General features: G+C 39.5%; 1 protein-coding gene across 1 annotated transcript in view; it reads left to right on the top strand.

Annotated features, from left to right (window-relative positions):
• Positions 1-22,583, top strand: part of lrp5 (low density lipoprotein receptor-related protein 5) — a 75,607-nt gene that overhangs the window by 25,255 nt on the left and 27,769 nt on the right. Inside the window, exons 6-11 of the mRNA XM_084734921.1 lie at positions 2,434-2,630; positions 3,397-3,528; positions 7,945-8,033; positions 8,120-8,338; positions 8,631-8,719; positions 9,205-9,376. Of these exons, the coding sequence (XP_084591047.1) occupies positions 2,434-2,630; positions 3,397-3,528; positions 7,945-8,033; positions 8,120-8,338; positions 8,631-8,719; positions 9,205-9,376 (898 nt within the window). The remainder of the gene's footprint in view (positions 1-2,433; positions 2,631-3,396; positions 3,529-7,944; positions 8,034-8,119; positions 8,339-8,630; positions 8,720-9,204; positions 9,377-22,583) is intronic.

Raw genomic sequence — 22,583 nt, 5'->3', positions numbered from 1 at the left:
TCACAGGGCACCCTTCTCTTTCTGCCATCACGGGTGATGGGAGACAGTGGAGAGAGCAGCGGAAGGTTGTGCAGTGTCCGAAAACATTGTCTGAAACTTTAAATTGCCATCAGATAAATGTACTGGGCTGCGTGTCTGAAAGGGGTTTAAGGCAGAGCCCCTGATACTATGGATTTCTTCTGCGGTTATTTAGGTTGGCTCATCAGCATGGTATGTGGTTTTAGCATTAAGGGTGTAGAAAAATTGTGATTAGGCTTGGGTGGTATCCATTTCTTTATACCTTCATACCTTCCTGACATTTTAATGATAAAGAGGAGCGACTGTATTCATTACGGTGTTGGAAATCATACTGTCAGGATTTTTTAATACCCTTTTGTACTGTGATAATTTTATACCACCCAAGCTTAATTGTGATATTATGTTTAGTGATACTGTATGGATTCTCAAAACACTATTGTGATTTTACAATCCATGCAAAGATTTCTGGCAGTGGATAATTTTGTGCTATGTTTAAACCTCTGACTGCTAGATAGCAGTGTTGTTATCTATATTCACTCTTCTGATTACATAAAAAGTTAAGTTGTGTGTTCTTCATATTGTGACCGTTTTCCTAAAATTAGATTAAAAAAACATTATATCACTATGCTTACGGTATTGCAGTATATTGCAATATATCGTGAAACATATTGTATTACCAGCTTCTTGCCAATACACAGTCCTAAGTAGCGGCAGTTCATTGCGGTTATTGCGACAGCTCTACCTGATACCAATCCTTTTTTCTTTTTTCTTTTGGGACATTTCTGTCCTTATTTGATAGTGACAGCTGAAGATATGAGAAGGGATAGAGGCACAGGGGACACCACAGCAAATGGGAGAACCAACAGTCTCAGTACATGGAGCACACACTCCACCAACTGAGCTACAGGGGCACTTCACCTGATACCAATTCTTCTTCAGCAATTGCCCAGTTAACATTACATGTGTTAAAATGTAAAGACAGTGTGTCAGACAGTGTTTGGCACACTGTTTTTCTGATACAACCTGTGAGAGTTGCCAAAATCAGATGTGGGGGCTTTGGGGTGCAGCGTCCACAGTTCACATTCAGTCAGAGACCTTTGATACATGTAATTCCATCTCTCTGTCCCTCCTCATTTCTGGCCATCTCTCTTTTGTCAGCTGTTAAAAAAGGCATAAAATACCCAGAATATATATTATTTTAAAAAAGATATATAATATTTTAGCCCATTATTCAAGCAGTCCGCAACACAGAGCAGGAAAAACTGCAAAGACAGCTGTTCTCTTGGAAATTACTGCTAGTGTAGCGTGATTTGTTACCTGCAGCTAATTTCTACAGTTGTTACAATATGGTGTCCAAATGCAAATATTAGTGGAAATGTTTGACACTGTTGGAAAAATGTGGTAACTTCAGCCAGCAACTTTGTTCCTTTTGCAGCAGCCCACTAGTTCTGCAACCACTGTATACACCAGCTCTCCGTCTTTGCTTGAAGACATACAACGCAGCATTTTCATGTAACTCATCCTGCAACCAAGACAGTGTGTGTTCATATGTGTGTTAGGAGAATGTAACAGTCACACACTCACAGCAGAGACGTACATGTACAACTCAGTTAGAAGGGAGGAAAGGATGCTTTAGTCTGAACGTATCCTACCTGACAGCTTGAGTAATGAAATCATTTGGCTGTTTGCTTATTAATTTGCACACACTCACTCACTCACTCACTTACAGACACACACATACACACACAAGCTGAGCAGAGCTTTGAAATCTGGAGTTGGTTAAATTTGTTCTTTCTTTTTTCCCTTCACCGCTGCTGGCAGCCACCTCTGCTTTTACAACACACACACACACACACACACACACACACACACACACACACACACACACACACAGGACCAGAAATGATGATTGATGAAAGGCAGTTTCTGGTGTGTTGATATTCTAAATACAAGCCTCCTTTGATCGTGTGCCTAAGTGCGTTTTTGTGAGCGCATTTTCCTGTAAGTGATTCTAAAGTGTGTTTTAGAAAAGAACCGCTCTCTCCTGATCAAATCTAACACTTCAGCCTTCATGCTTTTTGTAAGTGTCTGGCCCGAAGGAAAGAGAGAGAGAACACCTTCACCAAGCCTGCACAAGCTTCTGAATGTGTTGTTTTAATAAGAAAATGTTCAGAAAACTTGAATCTGAGCTACAGCTGATCATGTTGCTGTGGAATGCAGTCTAGGTATTCATGGTCCCTAGAGGAGAATTCCTCTTTCTTTCTCAAAACTTTCCCGAAGTTCATCCATGAGATCAAAATTTTACTAACACAAGAGATCTAATGAGCAGACAGTAGTGAAATGTAATGAGCACATTCATAGCCTCATGCCCAAACCTTCTTCCCATTCTGAAGAAGCTTTTATTTTGTCCTGCAGTGAAACTGTGGTGGAGGGCACCCTGACCCATCCTTTTGCTCTAACACTGTCTGAGGAGACCTTGTACTGGACTGATTGGCAGACCCGCTCCATCCACGCCTGTAACAAACACAGCGGAGACAAAGCCAGAGAGATCCTCAGTGGGATCTACTCTCCTATGGACATCCAGGTCCTGGAGTCCTACAGACAGCCTTACAGTAAGTGAATATCTTTGACTTAGCTGCACAGTACAGTACATATACTTAAGTGTGAGCTCAATATACTATATTGAACTAACCCAGGTGGAGTGAGTAACTGATTGATCTGAGATGATTGATAAAAAGTTGCATATTTATCATGGACATTGTGGACACTCACACAGTTATTTTCTTACATAACCATATCATTTAGAGATGCACAATAAATTTGAGGTCCAATAAATTATTAGCTGATACTGGCCTGTGCAGCTATACTAGTCTGTATCTGTATTGGTGTTTTAGCTGGTAAATTTTGGCTGTACTAATATGCAATTTGACAGATTGTCAAAGTGTTTAAATTAAATTCTTGATGCTTTTTGATGAACTTTACTCGAAAAACTAATAGTAATAGTGATGTCAGTTAGATTTAAATTGGTAAGAGCTTTGGAATAATAAAACATCCATCTTTGCTCACTACATCTGAGCCTTTCTTACCGTCAGGTGTGCACTACAGGTTATATAATCTTCTTTTTAAAATAAAAAAATGTGAAATTATCAGCTATCTTAACATGAAAAGTAGGTAATTATCAGTTATTGTATCTGCTGAAAAAATCCATATTGTGCATCCCTATTGTCATATTCAAGTAGGTCAAATTATATTATACCTTCTTTTCAGAAACAAAGAAAAAAGGGTTTGCTGTTTTGAGAAGCTTATCATATTTTCTCCTCCGCCTGTCTATTCTTCTTCCTCTCTCTTTCTCTCGTCTTTTTGTCGGTGTCTCTGCAGTCCAGACTCCCTGTAGTGACAATAATGGAGGCTGTAGTCATCTCTGCCTACTCTCTCCAGTCCAGCCTTTCTACAGCTGTGCCTGCCCCACTGGAGTCCAGCTTAAAGAAGATGGAAAGACATGCAAGCCAGGTATGGATCCCTTTCACACTAGTATGACGACACTCTAAAGAGCCACTGGTAATACCTGAGAAAAAAATAAGAGAAGCTGTGAGAGAGGCTCTGTTAAGAGTTTTTGTGGAACCAATATAATTAGTAAGTGCTTTAAAAAGACAAATAATATGAATCTTACTTTTAAATGAATTGTCAGAAGGTAACTGCACCCTGAAATTCTGCTAGAACCTAGAAATATATTTAAAAAGAGCAGAGCAGAACAGAGCCTTCTGTTTGTACTCTGTGATTGTTTTGTCCGTATTTGTGCACATTTTCTGAAAGTTTACAGATAAATACAGAAATAGAGCAATACCACTGGTAGTTGTGGGGGGCACTTCAGCAGTGTTGCCAATAGTTCAAGCGGGACATGAAGAAGTTCACATGTGGTGATGTATTTAATGACTGCAAAAACCACTGTCGCATACAACACTGCCTCCGCTTTGGTCTCTTTCCCAAGAGGTTGTTTATTATGTCCTCCTCCAGTTGATGTTGTCTGAAACTTTTGACACTTCTTCTTCCATGGGGTAACTTGACTCTGAGTAGTGCAATCTACTGGTTGCTGGTTGGCTTACCATCCATGCCGACGTAAAGGATGAATGGAAGTATGTGCAGTGACCATTTCATCAATTGAAATGAAAATATCAGTGTCATACATATAGGAGGCAGAAATTAGCCTTTAGAATACACAGAGGGACACTGACCAACCAGCGCTCAGTGGAGCATGGATAGTGACGTAGAGCTGGTATACACCAGTCATGAAAGGTAGTCTGGTAGAGCTTTGACAAGCAACATAGCTATAGCTATTTATCGTGGTTAACGTTAAAGTTTGTCAGCCATCCATCCATACTTGCCAGCCTTGAGACCACAAACATATGGAGGATCTTGAAACCAAAAAACATCTGACTTTCAGAGACTTTGTTTCCTGCACTGGTTGTAAAGGTACATCAGGATAAAGTACCAACATTTCTTGGTTGGTGAAACATCCCAAGCACAGCAAAACAATGAAAAAAAATGGAAATACAGACAGAGGGCAGGGTCTCTCAGATACAGACACCACCACACACTTCTAGTGGGTCATAAGTAATGATTGAAGGGGATTATGTAATATCTATACATTGTTTCTTTAGGAAGATGTTGCAGATTATACCTTTAAGGAATGAAAATAACAAAATAATAAGTACAGTGCAACAACATATTTGTGCAGAATTTTACTTCTAACTCTCACGAAAAAATACAGAATAATGGTATTGATATAGCTGTATTGTCCGAGTGGAAACAGTAGACTTTTAGAGCCGTATAGGGCTTATATACACACTGTGTAGTGTCAGAAAGAGGTTGTGATAATGAAAAGGAAAAACTATTAAAATTGGGAGAAATCCAGGAGAGTTGTGATCCCGGGAAGAAACAGGGAGAGGGCAATGAAAAACTGGACATCACATGAGATACTGGAGTGGGATTAGACACATTCTGTTGACACCCAACCCTTGTGTAGTATACACACAGTAATTAGGATTTGCTGTTGCTGACCCTCATTACCATTGTGTTTGGTGTGTAATGTAGTGCTGCAGCATCGAGTGGATCAGCTTGAAAACAAGTAAAAGTGACCTGTCTGCCAGCAGAGAGGGACATTAACTGACCAGCCGCCATGTTGATTCCCACGATGCTAAAACAATAGAGCTTTATTCTGCAAAACCTCAGCACTGTGTTAGAGTGCGTCTGTGTCTGTTAGCCTGTGTTATGTGATTGTATTAAATTTGAATGAAGCATGCCAACCAATCACTTAGCCACTGTTGACAATAAAAACAACAATGCTCTATTGTGTCAGCCTGCAGTTAGAGTGTGTGTGTGTGTGTGTGTGTGTCTGTGTGTCTGTGTGTGTGTGTGTGTGTGTGTGTGTGTGTGTGTGTGCGCGCGTGCATGTGTGTGCATGTGTGTGTGTCTGTCTTTGTGTCCGTGCTTCTAATTTGTTTTGCTTGGCTGGTTAAATTGAAGGCGTTTGTTATTGTGCTGGCAGCAGTGTGTGTGTGTGTGTGTGTGTGTGTGTGTGTGTGTGTGTGTGTGTGTGTGTGAGACTGTTTGTCAGGGGTCTTTAAGTGTCTCAGAATGAAGTCAAGCGAAGACAAGAGTGGAATCACAGATGCTTTCCCTCTTTCCTTGTCATTCTTTCCCTTCATTTATCCCCCCTCGCCTCAGTCATTTAGGTAACGATGGAACAACTTTCAACGTCAAACCTGATTGGTGCCAAAGCTGAGAGATGCCAGATATTGATTGGTTGTGAAAGTGCAGTTGGAATAACAGATGGAGAGAGATTTACATTATTTACAGAACCATGTGTTTTTGATATCCAAGCTACCTGATATTATTTCAGATATCGGAGATTTTATATTTTATGGTATAATGTATTAATACAGAGTGCACAATTAAATTACAAATCATTTATTATCTATGTGGGTTTTATTGATTGTCGATATTTCTGGACACAGTTGAAATGTCAGTATCATGTCTGCTGTACAGCCATTGCTTTGTCGTAAGATTCAAGTGAATTGATTTGAAATGTGAGACAAGAAGACGAGAAAGGAAGACAAGGCAGATCGGGGAATAGTAAGGGGAGACACTTTGAACTGCTTTAAATGTGAGCTCTTCAGAGTCAGAGGTGTGAGAGACAAAGAAAAACAGTTAATTGTCTCCCATGAGGTGAGTTTGGCTCCTGTTAAATCTGAACCAACAGCCAAACAGTGGAGGATCCCTCAGGACAGCAGAGCCCTTTGTTTCCAGACTGGATGGAGCAAGGAGGAGGCAAGAAGAGTGATCATAGCAGAGCTGGGTTCAGGCTGGAAATCTTTTCACCACAGAAACATCTCTGGATGTTTTTGGAATCAGTTTCTATGGCTATGTTTGATTGTAGGACATTATTGTTATGATGTTATGGTGCCAGTCTCAGCTGCTTGTTTAATGATAGATCATCACGCTGGTGTTGGAGCTCCCTCACCATCAGAGAAGGGTGGAATATAACTAAGAACATTTGCACAAATACTCTATTTAAATACCATTTTGAGGTAGCTTTACTTTACTTGAGTGTTTACAATGTTTGCTACTTCGTAATACTACTACACTATGTTTCAATGGAAAGTATTTTACTTTTTTACTCTATTAAATGTATTTCACAGCTGCATACAGTTTTTACTTTTCAGATTAAGATTTTTACAAAACACAATGATACATTTATAAAATGCAATAAAAATTTTACCACATGTCAGATGTCTGTGAGTTGTTAGTCCTACCAAGAGACATCTCCCAGAAACCTTTCAGATTGTTTCTTTAAATCATTCAACATTTCAACCAAAATAAGCAAAGATTACAGAAAACTCAAAAAAACAGTGTAGCAGTGTAGCAGAAGTTTGTTTTTTCTTCTTTCCATTTCCATTAATCATCTCTCAACCCCTCACATTTATCTTGTTACCCTTTGGAGCAGGCGGATCTCGAGGTTGGGAACAGGCTTGAAATCTTTTACACCACAGACAGATTGATACTGGACTGTGGGGTTTGGCTCCGGTCCAGATACCAAGTAGTCAGACTTGGATCTGCTGGCTGGTGCCTTGATATCGGTACTTTAATGACATGAGCTTTGAAGAATTGTACAATTTTTGCCAATGAAGGAAAAATGTCTGCTGTTTATCAAGTCTATAATGGTACTGAGTGAACATCAGAGACTTCTTAGAGATGAAGGATAGATGTCACTTGGTTTCAATAAGTCCAGACTACCGAAATGTATCTGTCAACGTGCTTTTGATTCTGTTATTGAACAGCAGGGGCTTCTTAAAGGGATCATTTACCCAAAAATAAAAAAAATCATTATCTATTCACCCTCATGCCAATTGAAGGTCAGGTTTAGTTTTTTAGTCCACAAAACACTGCTGGAGTTTCACAGGAAAACAGTGTTGTCTGTATTTGTTGCCCAGTTGGCTACAGAATGTTTTATTGCTGATGCAGGAGGTGAAAACAGGTTTTTACATGATTTCTATAACTGAGTTTTAAGAAGAAGTAGTTACACATTAATACAACATTAATGTTGTAAATATCAATTATCAGTCACAGGGACATTTTACTGTAAATTTAGCTGATATTTTACTGAAGTAGGAGTTAGATGTGAGACAGTAGTACAGTATTTTGATCATTGTTTTATTGCTGCTTCAATGCTGTTTGGATCTTTTGGAAAACTCACTACAGTGCTAGTGTGCATATGCAGCAAATCCATGAGATCAAGTTGTCTCAGAGCTAAATCAACTCTGTCACAAACCCTGCAGTGAGCACTTTCTGACTGCAACTAAGTGTTGCTAAAATGGATTCATATGGATTAACACTCAACAACTGATGAAACTTGTGTGCTTTGTTCAGGAGCAGAGCAGGTTCTGCTGCTGGCTCGACGGACTGACCTGAGGAGAATCTCACTCGACCTGCCAGACTTCACTGACATAGTGCTACAGGTAAAAATACACACATGTACACACATGCACACATGTGCACACTCTATGTCTCCCATGTACTGAACATTGTTCCTCTGCTCATGCAGGTTGATGACATTCGCCATGCCATAGCTATAGACTATGACCCAGTTGAGGGTTATGTTTATTGGACAGATGATGAGGTTCGGGCCATCCGGCGATCCCACATTGATGGCAGCAATGCCATGATGCTGGTTACCACGGAGATCAACCACCCAGATGGCATTGCTGTGGACTGGGTGGCCAGAAACCTGTACTGGACTGACACTGGCACAGACCGGATCGAGGTACATCTTAAGGCCAAAACGCACTAAAGGCCTTTACTTCACATGATGATTCTATTTATTGTAGAAAGCTGTCACTGTTTGAATTTTAAAACCACCGATTGAGTCATCTACAATGCTGGCTGCTTCCTGACCAATCACAGCATCCCTGCCCATGTTTTCCTTTAATATTGTTTGATAAATGTGAATGTAGTCCCATTCAGGTCTCAGGTGAATCTGTATAAGGAAAAAAATACATGTGAGCAAACAGGTTGGATGTTGTATATTAATATGGAATTGTGTCATGTTATTCTAGGTTACCAGGCTCAATGGAACCTCTCGGAAAATTTTGATTTCTGAGAACCTTGATGAACCCAGGGCCATCGTCCTGGACCCAGTCAACGGGTAGGTGTTAGCATGTGTGTGTATATTGGAGTTGGTCTGTTGATACCATTGTGACCATCCTGACCATCTGGGGGTTTCAGGAATCTCGGGGGAGGCTACACTCTGCAAATTAAAATGAGCTCCTGGTGGCTATCTTATAGGCTGATTTCAATATCTTTTAGACTTTTTTAGTATAATAACAGATGACTGCATAAAGTGGAGGTGAAGCAACATTTCAAGAATATCTAGTTTATGTATCATGGCGTATTTCCGAGTGAAACAGGCTATGCTGGTGGGACTTAACGTTGTACTATTTTATCAGTTTTAGAGACTGATTCTTGATGCTTCAACCCAGCAGCAGGGGCAACACCAGAGAGGGAAAACATACAAAAGATATAAATAAATCTAAAAAATACAAATAGCATTAACTCCACTGGTAAACAAGGATTGATTTTCTCTATCCATTTTATATTCGAAAATATGTGAAATATCTGTCTCTCTCTCAGCTACATGTACTGGACTGACTGGGGTGAGCATCCCAAAATCGAGCGGGCCAGCCTTGATGGGATGGACCGTGTGGTCCTCCTCAACAGCTCTCTGGGCTGGCCCAATGGACTGGCAATAGACTACACTGCAGGAAAACTGTACTGGGGAGACGCTAAAACTGACAAGATAGAGGTGAGTCTGGCAGGAGTCTATACAACATCTGTGTACCATTTCACCATGTCCTCAGCTGGGACACAGCTGAAAGACTGGACAGAAAGGAAAGAAAGGAAAAGGGAGAAATCAGAAAAAGATGAAATGGAATGAGGATAAATTAGATTAATATTCAGACGTGTGTTTTAATAATGATCCAAGGGAATGTGGAGTTATGTAACAACTGGACAGACTTACGCACGATTGTGTTAGGTTGTTGTCATCTGGTCTGTCTTCACTGGTCTGATCTGGCCTGTCTCCTTGTCTGGCCTGGTTTGGTCTGGTCTGTACTGTTCTAGTCATCTTGTATGTTTTGTCTGCTGACACACATCTTAAACCACTACGTACTGCCAAGTGTCAAACTGCTGAATATGTCTCCAACTTGGTGAGACAAAGGAAAAAAGTTAGACGCTACAACAGGAAAATATGTGTTTTGATAAAATAATTTGATTTTTTACTCTCAGTGCTTATTAGATAAATACAGTAAACTTAGTGTAGTAATTCTGTGCTGTCAGTTATATGCGGATAAACATAATGTGTGATGTCAAGTGTCAGTTCTACCACCATCCTGATAATTAGATGGAAGTATCTAATTACAAACGCTCAAATTACTATAATTAAGTAGATTTTTGGGGTACTTGTACTTTTATGAGTAGATTTTTAAGTCTGTACTTTAACTTGTACTAAAACATAGTTGAGTACTGTGATATTTGAATTAATATCCAAAACCTTTTTATCTACTAAAACCTATTTTAGTAGCCAATCAGGTGATCTGATCACAAACAGGCCAATGAAAACAATATAATAAAGATACAGACGAGAAACAAAACAACATGCTACGGCAACACACATATGAAGTAAGGATGTTAATGATTAATCATTAATCAATTAATTGCTAACCAATTAAAAATGTATTCATGGATATTTAATGAATACACATGGCAGTAATTGGACCTCATTTGATGAATAAGGAAAATTAAACTTAAAAAATGACAAATGACAACAACAAAAAAAAAGTGAAAATGAAGAAAAGACGTTCTGTTATTTTTCTGATAGATGCTGTCATTCAAAATGCTAAATACTAATCCACAGTCTGGAGGAATCCTCCATGCAGGCTGTTTAGGGACGACAGTAACCAGGGATAGAATGCATGTTTCAGACACTCTGTAGATGTTTTTGTTCACGTTACTCAGTTGACAAAGCAGTAAGAGTCACATTAACTGATTTTGAGCCCAGAGGAGGACAAAGCAGAGGGGGGGCTGGGGAGGTGGTTGTTGTTCCTCTTGCCCTTCCCCCTCTCCCAAGGCTTGTATAGCTCCTTTAAAGCAGGTGTTCTCCATTCTCCTTCACTCTGTCAATATCACACAGTGTCTTTTTTTAGACATTACAACAAGTAGCCTACATGTCCCTTGCCTACTCTTTTCTTCATGACTTATTATTTATTTTCCACTTTCAGGTGGTTACTACTGTTTGATCTGTATTCTTTTTCTTTCTATTTCTTGCTTCTGAGAATTTGTGTGTGATTTTGTGTGTTTAAATTGTCATTGTTGTGATTTGATTGTTGTGGCATCTGTAGAATCGGATGAGTTCAGTTTAGTGTTCACATATTTTCATAGCAGCAGCAGCAGCAGAGAGAGAGGAAGACAGAAGAGTAGAACAAAAAAACGTGAATGCCTGAGCTTTCTGGCTGAATGCTTACCAATTGAAAAAAGATGGCTGCTCTGTTGCCCCCCCCCCCCCCCGTCAGGGTGAAAGGACCCACCTCAAAGGGCTTTTTTCACGTTTGCAGCCTTGTTTTTATCCTGTTGAAAAGAAATTGCTGCTGGGTGTGAAGACATTTCTATTGTATGTCTGTCTGTGTCTCTCTCTCTCTCTCTCTCTCTCGTGTGTGTGTGTGTGTGTGTGTGTGTGTGTGTGTGTGTGTGTGTGTGTGTGTGTTTAGTGTGATTTTTTTTTCAGTGTTTGTTATTAGACACATGCATGAAGGCTAACACTAAAATCTCACTATAAGATTTTAAGACATGTCCCATTTTCCAGATGTACTCCTCAGTGGTAGAACAGTAGTTTCACTGACGTTGAGTTAAATGTGGACTGGACACCAGCTGACAAAGATGAAATGAAGGCTGTCATGGGACTCCTGTATCTACTAAATGTCTATCATTCACTGTCCATGAGATGTCTCTGGTCTAATCTTCAAGGTGGCATTGGGCATCAACAGGTTTGAGCAAATTGTGGCATTCCTGAGATTTGACGTTAGAAGAGAGTGGGGAATGACAAATTTGCTACATGTCAGCATCTGAGGAACATGGTCATTGAAAACTGTAGAAAAAATCATGAATACATGACCACTGATGAACTGTGCATCCCGTTCAGAGATCTCATATCACATACCAGGAATTTGCCTTGGTGCTGTAGTACCCAAAGGTCAAGAAGTAAGAGAAAAGAAAACAAGTACGGATAAAGTCCAGAATCGTGAATATAAACTAGAAATTTACATTTAAAATATATTAAATATACCATATGCTAAAATGAGTTGTACAGTGCTTGAATTGACGAGGATGGAATGTGCAAAATTTTGGCAAAAGAATGTGAAAATGTCCACCATATAAAGAAAAAAAGAGTATGTGAAACTTGGAAAAATAAAAAGCTAGAGATTTGCAAAAGTGTGTGCGATGAAATGTGTAGTTGAATGCATAGACTCTGCATTAATGAAAAATGTGGTGTCTATGTGGTGTGATGAGAGTCCTGAGCCTTGTTGATGCAGTTTTTGGTGTGTGAGGTTTGGGTCTTGAGTCACTTGAGTAACTCTTTCAGCTGCAACAATTAATCAGAAGAAAATTAATCGGAAACTGTTCTGATAATTTTTCAAGCACTTATAGTGAATGTGAGAATTCCTTGCTTTTCTTGGTCACACATTATAGTACAGTGAATATGGTTTGGAATTTGGGTTTTTGGTCAGACAAAGTAAGTTCATGGAAAACGTCACTTTGTGCTCTAGGATGTTGTGATCCTTTTTTCTTTGTTTTCTGACACCTTTTCAAAGATATTTCTGACATTGAACAGATTAGAATGTGGAACCTTTTCCTATATTTTATTGTTAAGCAAAAAAGCAAAACTTTTCATTTTTAAGTTTGTTCTAATGTGTATGTGTTGTGAATCTAATATCAGAATTAAGCCAGTATTGGGTTTTGAAGACAACAGACAGCTGGTTGCAATGTTATGTGAAGTTGGTAAACACGGAACTATGACAGATGTGAAGCATTGAGACTCAAGCTTCAAACCACACCTGATCCTTCCGTTGTTGTCGTGAAATGTTATTGCAGGTCTGATATTCAGATCTCTCTCCAGCATATAGTAAAACACAGAGTTTGGAGAGTGAATGAAATGGCTTTCAAGCCAATGAATGTAAAGTTAAAGAAAGCCACTAATGGTGAGTACTCTGTTGTATGCTCATTCAGTTTTTTGTAGAAGTTTTAGATCACAAAAGCACAAGCTTGTAATTTGTTCAGTTCTGACACAGCTCCATAAAATCTGGTCCAAACACATCAAAGCTGGGAAATGTTCACCCTGCTTTTACTTGTGAACTGATCAATTCAGATCCACTGTTACACTGTTATTTTCAGGCATTACTAACCCCCAGTCAGAGCTGGGACTGAAGATGATTTCCAGTATCGATTCATCTTTCTTCAATTAATTTATTAATTATTTAGTTTAAAAACTATTATCAGTACAGGGACTTGGAGGCCTTTGTTTTGTCGTGAGTGTTGAAAGTATGAATTGCAGTATCTTCAGTGTATCTTATTATTTAGTGTTGTAATATTTGGCTTGTACCTGTACTTCAGACAATGTGTGTGTGTGTGTGTGTGTGTGTGTGTGTGTGTGTGTGTGTGTGTGAGCCTGCCAAACAGCTGAAAACTGAACAGCGCCCAGTGTTTTACCTTTTGAAAGAGAGAAGAGAGAGAATGATAAATGACTGAGGCAGACTGAAGACTTTATCCAACCAGAGCACTGAAGGAATGCTCTCTCTCTCTCTCTCTCTCTCTCTCTCTCTCTCTCTCTCCCCCCCCCTCCCTCTCCCTCTCTCTCTCTCTCTCTCTATCTCTCTCTCTCTCTCTCTCTCTCTCCCTCCCTCTCTCTTGCTCTGTGTTTTCAAGTCTTTTTTAAAGAAATCTGACTCCCCTTCTGCAACCTCCCACCCCACCCCCTCGTCTGAGGAAAAAAAACCCTCTGAAGTTACCGCACAGGCACCCTCCTTTTGAAAAGGAGTGTGTGTGTGTGTGTGTGTGTGTGTGTGTGTGTGTTAGCTGCTTTGACTGATGTGTTGCTTCGCTCTGCACACACACAAAACGGCTGCTTTGTTGTGATTATGCAGATTGACTATGCGTAGCACCATTCAATCACACTGCGGAGCCATATGGTAACTGCTTGTGTGTATGTGTGCGTGTGTGTGTGTGTGTGTGTGTGTGTGAGGTGGAACTCAGAGAGCAGGGAGGTGTATGTGGTGGAATTTCCCCTGCTTAAGGCCTTGTACCTTGTTCCAATAGTTAGTCTCCTGGCCTGTGTCTTGTTTCTGTAGCTGTCCAGCTAAACGGGCTCAGTTTCCACAACATCAACTGAGACAAATATTACTCTTTCTACTCAAATATTATTTAAGTACAATTTTAAGGCAAATATCATTCACCAAGTAAACCTTTGCCTGCAAAGAAAAGTTGAATGAGCCAGGTGTGAATGCTGCTTTGATAAATGCAAGATCTGACACTTTATGTATGTAAGGTGGTATGTAAGTGAAAATGTCTGCCATGTCTGTGACCTGGGTACGCAAGTGAAAACAGTTTGCTGTGAGTTACAGATTACAACAGAGAAGGTTTTTCTGTGTGTTGACAAGCTAGAACAGCTGCTAGAGACCATGAGAAGAGTGGAAGAGCTTGAAAACTTTAGGTTGCATTGTGTTGCTGAAAACACCAGGGAAGATGGACACAAGGAGACCAGAATCTGCCAGAACTGAGATGAAAGAGCAGCTTGCCTGTGACATGGAAACTGCCCTTTGCCTTGGTAACATTTGTAAAGAAACATTTGTATTTTGGAACATAAGTCACTCCAGCAGAAGGCCAAGGGGATAGGAAATTGGGGCTGTCACTAGACTCTCTCTCAATCCTACTGGCTCTGATAAAGTTGTGAAAAGAAGGAAGACAAGAGAAATCACAAGGAGTCAAGAGCACTCACAAATGTGTCCTGTCTACAACCAAAAAATGTTGAGTGTAGATTATGTCTGTTATTGGTGATAATCAGACGGGCAAGTGGATCCTGAGAATGTGTGGGATTACACCAGAAATGGCTCTGTCCAGAGAGAGCAACACACATTGCTCTGCCTAGGCTGCAAATTGTACAAAAATTGTTTTGTTCAGTTACTGTTTATTGATCATTAACCTTGTGTTTATGTGTACAGTGTCAAAGAAGTAGACTTGAAACTCAGGATGTAACAATAACAAAAATCACAGTATGATAATACCACAATAAAAAGTCCATGATACAATATTTATCATAATATCAAAAATTGAAGAAAAGTGACAACTTGAAAAAAGGTCCTTTACCTACTAATAAATATGGTGAAAATTAGTTGAGAGGGGAGCCTGCAGCAGCCTGTGTAGTCAGCTGCACAGATTAACGTGAGCCTAAGTCAAAGTTTCTGTGTCTGTACTTAGTGTTGCAAAATCACAGCATCCTGATCTGTTTAACATTTCTATCTTATCTTTAATATCACAATCCAAATGATATGCATAGAATTAATTACAGCACAGAGCAGAGTGCTGATGAGCAGACATGTGCAGAACAGAGATGCTGGGTGTCAGATCCATGGAGAAGAGACAGAAAACTGCATTGTAAACATTTAAAATTCACTGATCACGTGTGCTGATTAGATCAGTAACATCACCAGAAACATCTCTAAATGCATAGTATGATGCAGATTCAGATTATTTCTATAACATTTTCTGATAGTAAGATGATTAATATCAGTTGTCTAAGATCTTGTGTCAATCAGCACAAGCCTATATCGTGTAAATAATCCATCGCCTCTTGAACATACTGTGTGCTCTTAAGTCAGTTACTGTTTACCGGCTAAAGACCTTCTCCCCACCTCTCAATAAGTGTAGTTTATTTGCCAGAAAAGTGACAAAACAGACAATAGACAAAGTTAAAGATGAATTTGACTTTCTTTTCTTTTTTCTTTCTTTTTTTTTTTCAGAATTTCATTATTGTGTCCACATTAGTCACTTAGACACAAAAACATGGGAAAGTAAGATCCAGGTTGAAAAATATAGAAGTTATCCTTTAGGGCAGTGGGCAGAAATGGAAAATAGTTCATTTGTATTGTTTATTATAGATAATATTTATGGTCCAAGCAATATTAATACCAATTTTGCAACACTGAATCCAGACCTGGAGCTCCTTCCTGTTACCTGGCTGTGTGGGTTTACTCCTGGTGATCTAGTTTTTCCTACACCACAGACACATACAGGTCATAATTATTAAAGAATTAATAATAAAAAATAATAGGGCTGTACAAAACACTTAAAAGCTTCAGGGCTTCGTTTGTTGCCATGGTATTCAACTATTTATATATACATATATAATTCCCCTCTGTGTTGCTCGTGACGCCTGTGTTTTGTCGGCCTGTGTCAAGCTTGTACTGAAGTTGCTGCTGCTGTGTTTTTTCGGCGAGTCCCCTTGCTGCTTGCTTGCCTGCTCCTCTGTCTGTCCCTGACAGAGACACCAGGCACTGCTGCAGCAGCTTCAGTGTGAGCTGGACACAGTGCTCCAACCATGGACTCATTTCTCCCTGCTGCCTCCATCATCTCTCAAACCACCAGCTGTAGCTTCAGAGTGAGGCACCATGACTCCCCAGGCTGATTCAGCAAACAGAAACACCAGGATAACATTAAACCAGGTGGTTAGGGGTTGGTTAACATTACCAAGACTATGTGTAAACTAAATATAGTTTACTGTATGACAGTATGAACATGGCTAAGTGCATCAGGACATGTGGTTGCACAATAACATTTGAACATATAAATAGGAGAAAGGAATGAAGGAAAAAATCTCACTTAATCTACAAATGTAACATAGAGATGTTGACACCACAAACGTGACTTTTTTCTTTCAGCGCTCCTGAAACAACAGTGAAGATCAGTAGTTTGGCTTAGGTCTGCTCTGCCTTTGATAGCTGCCTGGCAAATGGTGCATAGCTGAATGAATCAATTAGATAAAAGACTGAAATGAAGTTTTGTGTGGACATTGGCCTCTGAGACGCTCTGTGTTGCCCTGATGCTTTATCCCCTGTGGGGGCCGTGAAAGACGATTTGAGAAGGCTTTGTGAAATGGTGGAGCCTCTCTTTAAAACACTGGCAGTGGTAATAATGGAGCAGGCAGCCAAGGACAGGCAAACACATACATATACGCTCCAACTCCCTGACAGGCAGCAAGCAAATGTTTCTGTTCTCTGGCTTGAGCTGGAAGTGCTTGATGAATATATGAAGCTGATACTACTCTAGTAACCGCTAGTTCACTGTAGTTCATCTCTAGTTCACTCTAGAGGTAGATGTGTGAGGCAGCAGTTGCTCAGTAAAGTGGACTGCCCACCTCTTATTGGAGGGTGTGAAAATATGCATTTCATGACATAGATATGTCCCAACCTCTTAGCTATATGGCAACATTGGCCCTGTAAGGTTCAGGATGATTTAAAAGAGTAGATAGTGTGTTGAGACATTTCCATCCCATGAAATGCAAATTTTTATAAATCTGAGTTTCTTGAATTTATGTGATATTTTGTGTGGTACTTTGTGTTACATCTGTATAGCACTTCAGAAGTGTGGGCCAAGAATAATATTTTTGAATAGGACAGCTGAAATGAGGACAGGAATATGGGATGGTCTGCAGCAAAGGGCCACAGAATACTCATAGCCTCTGTATATGTGGTGCACGCTCAAATGATCATTTTCTAGAACTGCTGAGTCCTATTTATGTGTTTAATCTTGTCCAATGATGTGGTTGGTTGTAGGCCACGTTTTATTGCTTTGATTGGTTCTAGGTCTGTCCAATTTGCAGAGGGATTTTGGTCTGGACCTGTTGATAACGGCCCTGTTGGTGTTTAAGGGATCTCACAGATAACACAGCCAGAGCTGCAACTAACAATTAACAATTGATTAATCTGTTGATTATTTTCTCAATTAATTATTTAATTAATCCAGAAATGGTTTATTGACATGTGCATGAGATATGAAACATGAACAGTCTTTGGTGGTCAGACCCTATTGAGGTGAAACAATATGCACATATGTAAATGGGGGTGATGAAGCTGTAGTGAAAAGAACCCCCCCGGGGTCTAGACACTGGCGGTGGTGGTGATGAGGTGCAAAGCAGAGACTGGTGAGGTGAAGTGGCTCTGGACTCCTGCTGCCTGGACCTGAAGGCTGGAGGAGAGGGTGTCAGGGAGGATCGAGGTGAACATCTTGTGGCTACCTGGGTCCAATGACTGGAGGAGAGAGGGGTGGAGGGTTGTGCGACTGACTGAATAACAACTGATGCAGCAAAGACAGAGGTGATTTAAAGTTTGACAGCAGCAAATTGACTGGCTATTGCGACCGTGGCAAAATCTGACTGGATAGTAAATATGAAGGCGAACACCCACAAACAGCTGATTAGAGGGAATAAGAGGAGAGAGACGAGTAAAGGAAAGTTGTGAATGAAGGCAGCACAATAGAATGTCTTCCTGATTGAACTTACGCTAAGCTTCATTTAAAAATGTTTTCAGCCTTTGACCAATTGATGTATTTTTCAAAGTCTTTCCTTTAATTATTTTCATTATCAGTCAATCTGTCACTCATTTTCACCATTAATCCATCAGTTGTTTGGTACATAAAATTGTTGATCAGTGTTTCCTGAAGTCCAAGATGACTTCAAATGTTTTGTTTGGTCCACAACTCAAAGATATCCAGTTTATTTTCAGAGAGGAGTAAAGAAACCAGAAAATATTCACATTTAAGCTGAAATCAGAGAATTTAGACTTTTTTTTTTTAAATGACTCAAACTGATTATTCCATCATCAGAATAGTTACACAGTTCATTTCAGCTCTAAGTACAACATTGCTTTTAACCTCCAAAACCTGAAGCAAATCCACATATCTCAGTCAGAAACATATTTTAGTCAAGTTGCTCCCAGATTAAGTCCCTGTCAGTCAGGAATGATGCATTCAGCACTGTGTACATTTAAATAGCCATGAACTTGGTTTGGGGTGTCTCAACGTCTCTCAAGTCCTCAAACTACTGAGTGACATGGTGTCTATGTTAATGCAGTCTATGGCCCACCAGTTGAACCTGTCAGACTTTATCATATACAGAACAGTAGAGTATCAGACACAATAATCCATCACAACCATGTCATCTATTATCCTATATAAATAATACCATGATCATCAACCAGAAAGTTGAGAAGTTTTGGAGTTTTTCCTGGTCATGACATGATGACTGATTGATTTCGCCTCTGACATATTTCCATAACTCCTGATTGAGTTTACTGTGTAAGGAGCTCTCAGGTTAGAGAAATGACAGAAACACCTGGTGTTGCTCAGAGTTTCCACAGTGTCCTGCCAGCTTACTCTCCTCCCTGCTTCTTCCGCTCGTCTCTGTCTCTCTGTCTCTCTGCTGTATGTGCTCCTCCATCCCTGTTACCACAAAGTGACAGTAGCTGCATGTCTCATTTCCTCTGGGAGCTCAGCCTTTGGCCCACATCTGTGTGTGTGTGTGTTGTGGCTGATCTTATGTATCCCATTAGAATGGTAATATTGTGGTCTGATGTAAGTACTGTTGTGGTGAGCAAGAAACAGCAGCTTCAAGCACACAGCTGTGTGTGTTTGTTTCTACTGTGTCCCGTGTGGGTGAGACACACAATGGAAGGTCAAGTCAGCTGATTTTCTGTACAAACTGCTTAAAATCCTTAATATTGCCTTAAATGTTATTACTAAAACTAAAACAATCTATATATAAGACATGACGAGACACTTTATCATCTACTACCTATTCGTTTTTTGATACTTTTTTTCTTGTTACTTTAATTATTTAACAATAGCACTTATACCATTTGTGCAAGCACAAAAAGTTAAAGTAGTTATTTAAGCATTGAACAATGGTCAAACAAAATGAAATACTTCATTTTTGGATTCAAACATTAGGTGTACATCAGTATATAAATCAAATAATCTTTAGCATGACAAGGATCCTCAGTATGTGCCGTTAGCTCCATCAGAGTCTGTAAAAACACAGTTTTACTTTCCAAACATTGTGTTAGAACCAAAAACATTTTCTGTCATTTCAGTGGACTTTTCAGGGGGACTTCTGTGAGTTCTGTCTACATGTAATCATTTAAGTGCCCATGCTGTTGTAGTAGTAACATTATTAAGTGTGTATAAAGTGTAAAACACAGTACCACTGTCATGTGCTTCCTATGCACAAATAGCACCAATACACATAGCACACTGTACATAGCTCAGGATATGTCTCAACCTTAACAACTAGTTTCTCCCAATCCATTGTTCTGTATACATGAGAGACAGAGGTTAGGACAGGAAGTCCAGCTACCAGGGGAGCAGAGAAGAAGAAAAGCTGCTGGGGGAGCTGGGATGTGCAGTAAGCAACAGGCAGGGAGTGAATGGACTTCATGTATATATTTAACCCTGTGTAGGGTTACCATCCATATTCTGTCAGGTACTGACTTGTGTGTCACTCACACCGTTTGTGTGTCTTTTTACTAGCCATTACTGAAAGCAGCAACAGAGACTTCAAACTATTACCTTGCAATCATGACGATGATAATGAATTATACAATATAGCATCATTTCAGGGTGCTTCAGAGTAAAACATAACCAGTCACATATCTGCATGACTTTTCGTTTCATGTATTGTATTAGTTTGTATAAGCATTAATAAACTGGTTACACATTAACCAGCTTTGGAGACGTCCTGGTTTCTCCGTTTATTATGCATTCTTACATGTTCACTCCTCGAACCAGGAGATCTGGCTCTCCACTTGAAAATCTGTTCTTCTTGTTTCCTCCTGGTAAATCGGCCACTGATGGCAAAGGTGGGTTTGGACACACCGTAAATAAATCACATCCATTACGCCTCGCGCTTCAAACTTGCTCTTTAAATCAGCTTAAGATAGGGCCCATAGTGTTCATGTTATTTTTTTCCTTACATGACAACATGTGGAGAACAATTGCGAAACTAAAGTAATTCTGTTTTCAACTTAACTTCCATGATATGTTGCCTTGCCAGGCTGGATACCTGAGGCTTGTGGTGGGTGCACATTGAACGAGGTGCAGCAGTGAAGCTTGGCTTTCTCAGACTATCTTGTGTAGTTTGTTCGAATAGACTGCTAGTGATGAAGACAGAAAAGTCTGTTTAATAACTTTATAGTCATGACTTGAATATGCAAATACAAATTAGATGGCAGTCTGCTTGAGAAATAGAGATAAACAAAACAAAACAATTTGGTCATAGTGCCTTATGGTGATCAACTAGATTTCCACTATATTACTTTTTGAAGATGACATGCTATACAGCACTATTTGAAGGATGCACATACATAAAATATTACGTTTGACCTCTTACTTATAAACAGGACAGGAATTTTTAGAAAAATTTAGAATGGAAAATTCATGAAAAAGAAATCATAGCTATTAGCATTTAAAGCTTACTGGTAGAGATAAAGATGCAGTTAGAAACACAACTAGAAGTAAGTGGAACTCTGTGTGGCTGCTATTATTACCAAACACTTCTTCTTGGATGATGGACTGACTTGACTGCGTCATCTGTCAAACATTGGTTAGTGTCAGGTTACACATTCTTGAGAATTGCTCCCATTATGAAACACACACAAGTAAACACTCTCTGAGTATATTTACCTTCTTTATTTGCTTTTGTAAGAAACTGATAGCACTGTGTGTTTATGGATGTGTGTGTTCTAACCACAGATCTCCACAGATTAGAATTATGGTCAGGTAATTAATATGTTTCTAGTTTAGGGGCTAAGTACTTTGGATTCCTCTTTTATCAAGTGTTAGTGAGCTTAGGTGGAATAAAAAATGTTTTAAGACCCACAAATATGAGTGTCAGCTGAGTGAAGTTGAGTCATATTAGTAAGTCTGTCACTATAGACTGGCCTATTTGACAAAATCTAGCAGTGGAGCACCATAACACATATAACAAATATAATCACAACTTCACACAGATGAAAATATATAGGTTAACAGGTGACAGTGCACCTGCATACAGATGAAAACAGATGACAGTGCACCTTAACACAAATGAAAATACAGTAAGCTACAAGAAGTGACCTGCACAGATGAAACTTTGTTTATATTTAAGAATTGCAATACATATTGAATTGGCACCCAAGTGTCATGATAGTATCTCTTGAAAAAAAGATAAATGTATTGTCCTAGCCATACAGAGCAGCATATATGTTTTCTTGCTGCAGTCAAAAATGTCTAAATAGAGCTCTGGAAGTAGCTAGTAAGTGGACTTTGAGTAAATGAATATTCTGTCAAACAAAAGAAATTAAGGAAATTATAATGACATTTTTTTTTCATGTTCTACAGAAAATACAACTCTAGAAAGTTCTCTGTAAGCCTCCCAGATCTTGAAATTATGTAGTTTATTTGTACAAATGTACACAAAATTGTTATTGCTGAAGTCAGGTGATCTTGTTCTTGAGAATGGAAAATATAGTGAATCTAGACACACAGTAAGCAGTCAAAGATTCAGTGAATCCCTGGTTGGTGTGAAGTTTCAGTGTTCAGCGTGATAGACTGTGTAACCCTCTTGTTCTCCATTCATCCTGTGTGTTTCATTATGTTTATTAAGGAAGTGTGTGTGAGCGTATGTGAACTGTCCTGCGATGGTCCGACTTCTCCCTGCGTGTCCGATGAGACCTTTGTTACTTTTCTGTTTGCTCTCTTTCTGTCTTTTTGTCCTTTTTTCTCTTGCGTCCATCAAGAAATGAGATGTTCTCACACCCAAAATGAAAAAAGACGAGGGAAAAAAAATCACTCTCCCAGTGCATAATTCTTCCTGAAAAAGCCAGTGGGGAGAAAGAGCGAGGAAGAGAGGAGGACAGGGCAGAGAAAGGGAGTCC

This window comes from Lutjanus erythropterus, chromosome 13 (genome assembly GCF_056507025.1).
Source record: "Lutjanus erythropterus isolate fLutEry1 chromosome 13, fLutEry1.hap2, whole genome shotgun sequence".
In the NCBI taxonomy this organism is placed as follows: Eukaryota; Metazoa; Chordata; class Actinopteri; order Lutjaniformes; family Lutjanidae; genus Lutjanus; species Lutjanus erythropterus.
Note: the sequence above shows the minus strand (reverse complement) of the source record. Positions and strands in the feature narration are given on the sequence as shown.